Raw genomic sequence first — 3,834 nt, 5'->3', positions numbered from 1 at the left:
TGGAATATTCACAATGTTCTGCCAACACGGAGTCTGCTATGACTTCACAATATTGAAGAGTCACGAGTCTCCACGGCATCCATTCGAGATACTGATAGGTCGCTTCAATCGGGCGCCGCGGGTGGTTGTGTACGACAATGCATGTCGTCTTCACCAGTACTGTCTCAACAGGTAAGTGTTTTTTTACTACATTGTACCTGCTTCTACTTTTTGAAATTACAGTACGATCAAATGGTTGACAAATAAATACTAGTGCGCCACGTACATGGCCACTTCCAAAAATATATTAAAGCCTGGATATTCCTTTGTCGTCCCTGCTAGGTCTGATTGACTGATTATTGTAATTTATATCTTGGTTTTCTATGGCTATGCTTCCGTGAAATCAATCGTATGACTTGAGCGCATTTGTTCTTCCTCTCACAGGGAGCCCGTATTCTTCATGAACACCCTCTTCTGCGTTGATCGGCTACATTGGATAAACCACACCGGATGCAGCGACGGTTACTGCATGGATTCTTACGGACAACATGGTTCCATCGACGTACAGCAAATAAACTCCCAAATCAACGAGCAGGCTAACGCAGGATTGAAACGCATCAAGGCCCAGCTGGCGTACATGACTCAGAGCAAATTCCTCTTCAACGCTGCACTTTTCCTGGCATTCAAGAATATAGACAAACAGCAGCAGCTAGAAATATCTTGGGAGTAATTATGGTATCATGTTTAATATTGTGGAATTGAAACATAGTAAACAAACAGCATATGTAAACGTCTAGAGTAAAAGTGTAACAGCATGTGTTATAGTGCTCAAAATATGGTCAACTTGTATTTGTGATTGTACATAATTTGATTTCATTAATAAACAGTATAAAAATCTCAAGAGGCTTTGTTTTCTTCACTTGAACGAGAGATATACAAGAAATGAGGTGAAAGTAGTGTGTTGGAACACTTGGCTGATTAACCTCCTTGGTTAGAACGAAAACTTCCGATTGAGCTCGGCGTGTGTGCGTGTGTGAATGAGAAACAAGTAAGCTAATACTACATTATTCTACCACAACGTGTAGACTTGACTGCATTCCTATTTTTTTGTTAATGGTAGTTGTATGCTAGTATACCTGTTTCCAAAAGCCGATAGAACAATGGCGGACAATTAGTGCACCTAAGACAAAGTAAATATACAGGGGGATTGTTTATTTAGGTCCGGTTGAACCGGCTGAAATCTTCCGAAATACAGTGTGCTTTGATACATTCATGACTCTTTGGATGAAGTAAACATGAAAGTTTACTGCAGCTTGACATAGAAAAGTGTATACTAAGAAATTTGGGAGCTAAGAAATGAATCGACCTACTAAAGTCGACGATTAAACCATATCAATTTGAAATAATGGTGTGCGCTAATTATCCAAACAAACATGGCGCCGACGGGACAAAGAAGGCCCTTTTACACGGCATTGATCTAAACGGAAAAGCTAAACAGTTCTCTCGAAAAAAAAACACGGTTCACTTGCAAACTACCTCCTTGGGGTAGAAGGGATGCACTTGTCATGAAACCGATTCGCTGATCATGATTGTGAACAAAGTGACTGTAATCGTTTTGTTTCGGGGGTTTGCAGTCTTTGACGTCATACATAGGAGCACGGGTCTTATGGCTTACAGTGGCGGTAAAAGCGTACATAACAAATATTACCTATTCATACAGTAAAAGTACCTATTCATACAGTTTCCCTTTGGGTAGTGATTGTGGACAGATCCGTGTCCTTCGGAACACACAGACAACATTGCGGCGTCGCTTTAAACAACGGAACAATTTTTTTAGAAAATGCGTCGTTGGCAAAGCTGTCCGACAATCTTTTATTCTTGACAATGGACTTGTTATCATAATCAGATCTCAAAAAAAATTGTTATCATGATTGACCTTTTACCATGATCAAATGAAGATGGAGTAGTTACCATGATCAAAGGAAGTACACGCGGTGTAAGCATCATGTCATTTCGGAGAACCTTTTTGAAGTTTGCTATAAAATGATGTACTAGTTCAGCAACTAGTTAGAACAATATCACCATGACGGAGCACATGACAGTACGCAACTTTCGGAAATGGACATCACTGGAGAAAAGGGCATCGGCGCTTGTTGATGGCGGCAATGATGTCGTGATCCTTGCGTGTGTTCCAGACAAGAACACGCATCAACCCCGATTCGTTCACTGGGGAACGGCGTGCCTAAGAGAAGCCCTCTTGGATCATCTGCCAGCGATCATGGACGGCTTCCATGCGAAAAGACCGTCAGGACAACAGAGCAACTTGGAGCCAGCGAGGACTGTCGGAGAGGAGACAGAATCAGCCACTCCTGACCTACCAGATCTGAGGAAAGAAGTATGTGGACTAGAGGTCATGAACATGGAGGGCTTGCGTGCCCTCGTTCGGACAGCCATCCGCATCACCACCAAACGGGAGCCGCGATGGGGGAAGGACGGGGCCCGGTGGCAGTTCTGGGACCCCGACGTCTCCTACACGCTGAGTGTTGACCCGAGAACACCGGAGCAGAAGAAGACCAGAAGCTGGGCATCCTTCCTGCGTGGAACTTTACGTCGGTGCTACCAGCACTATGGACTGGAGCATCTCCTTGGTGGGTTTATTTCTTTCTAATACTTAATAATGATAATGGCCTTTATTACACAGTCCTAAGACTAATCTAAAACATGGGTTCAAAACCTATTATGATACATTTGTTTGGCTTCTCGTTTCTTAGTAATGTTGAAAATTAAACTAATAGTACTTGTAGTAAATGCTGCTGGAATTTACAGTATTTGTATGTGATTTCTTCTAATTTGCTAGCATAGAATAGTACCAACATTAATGCAAGTCATCATTGGTCTAAAATAGCCGACACCCAGCCCATCGCCACGCACGACGACCAGGACACCACCGGGGAGAACGTCCAGCACACCACCGGGGAGAACGTCCAGGACACCACCGGGGAGAACGGCCAGGACACCACCGGGGAGAACGGCCAGCACACCACCGGGGAGAACGGCCAGGACACCACCGGAGATGTCACTTGCCCACCGCCGAAGGCAGCGTCCTCTAGGTCGGTGAAAAGAATCTTGAGACAGCCTGCAAGGTGTAGAAAACGAGTAGCTCGAGCTTCCCACTCAATTCCGCCGTCCATGCCCTCCGTCCCTCCCACAACAGCTCCAGCCGCAGAGACGTCGCCACGCCGAACATCGAGGACCAGAAAACGGACCAGGAAGTTGGACTTGTAGGACAATGATAATTGTTGAGTTGTAACATTAAGTTTATGTATTCCGTATTGTATATGAGTAAGATTTCATGTTTGTTAGATTTTAGAGAAATGTCTTTTTTTAATCGGTTAATTGTCAACTGTTAATTGTTTGTGTAAAAAGGCATAATGAATAACTTTGTTCCACTTGTTAACTATTTACTATTAAGTTCTAACATTAAGTTTCTGTATTCTGTGCTGTACATCAATTTTATGAGTATTGTATGTAGTTTCCATTATCATCTAGTCTGTATGTATGTATGTAGTAGTAGAAGTAGCAGTAGTACTAGTAGTTCGTGGCTTTGTATATTTTCTACTATTGCGCCTGTGAAAGCAAAACTTCAATAAATGTTGATTTGTTTAGTATTGCATGTGTGCACGTTGAGTCTAGTGTGTATTGCAACGTTTTGCCGTTGAGTTTCCGTATAAGCGTCAAAGCGTGCGGGTCCGCACATGATAACGGCAGTGTATAACAAACGATAAAAAAACTCTAAAGAAACTTGAAAATGTCTTTTAGCAACATAATGACAAGCAACAATAAGACAATTTTTCT

The 3,834-nt window shown here is 42.7% G+C and overlaps 3 protein-coding genes across 4 annotated transcripts in view; 2 read left to right on the top strand and 1 right to left on the bottom strand.

The window, feature by feature from the left end:
- Window positions 1–880, top strand: part of LOC118425844 — a 3,641-nt gene extending 2,761 nt beyond the window's left edge. Inside the window, exons 1-2 of one of the 2 annotated variants that reach the window (XM_035834956.1) lie at window positions 7–171; window positions 424–880. In XM_035834956.1, the coding sequence (XP_035690849.1) occupies window positions 14–171; window positions 424–709 (444 nt within the window). In that variant the 5' untranslated portion in view covers window positions 7–13 and the 3' untranslated portion in view covers window positions 710–880. Of the gene's footprint in view, window positions 1–6; window positions 172–423 lie in introns of those variants that run through there. The other variant, XM_035834957.1, reaches the window with a different exon arrangement.
- Window positions 1–3,834, bottom strand: part of LOC118425840 (cell cycle checkpoint control protein RAD9A-like) — a 21,317-nt gene that overhangs the window by 14,487 nt on the left and 2,996 nt on the right. The window lies entirely within an intron of this gene.
- Window positions 1,907–3,647, top strand: LOC118425842. Its single transcript, XM_035834952.1, has 2 exons — window positions 1,907–2,627; window positions 2,885–3,647. Exons 1-2 carry the CDS (start codon window positions 2,063–2,065, stop codon window positions 3,262–3,264), a joined length of 945 nt encoding a protein of 314 aa, XP_035690845.1. The 5' UTR covers window positions 1,907–2,062; the 3' UTR covers window positions 3,265–3,647.

Source organism: Branchiostoma floridae, chromosome 11, assembly GCF_000003815.2.
Source record: "Branchiostoma floridae strain S238N-H82 chromosome 11, Bfl_VNyyK, whole genome shotgun sequence".
NCBI lineage: Eukaryota > Metazoa > Chordata > Leptocardii > Amphioxiformes > Branchiostomatidae > Branchiostoma > Branchiostoma floridae.
Note: the sequence above shows the minus strand (reverse complement) of the source record. Positions and strands in the feature narration are given on the sequence as shown.

Excerpts from the sequence above, each read along its gene's own strand:
- LOC118425842 (XM_035834952.1), top strand. The coding sequence starts at position 2,063 with ATGACGGAGCACATGACAGTACGCAACTTTCGGAAATGGACATCACTG. Across the intron at positions 2,628-2,884 it reads TGGACTGGAGCATCTCCTTG|CCGACACCCAGCCCATCGCC; the intron begins GTGGGTTTATTT and ends GGTCTAAAATAG.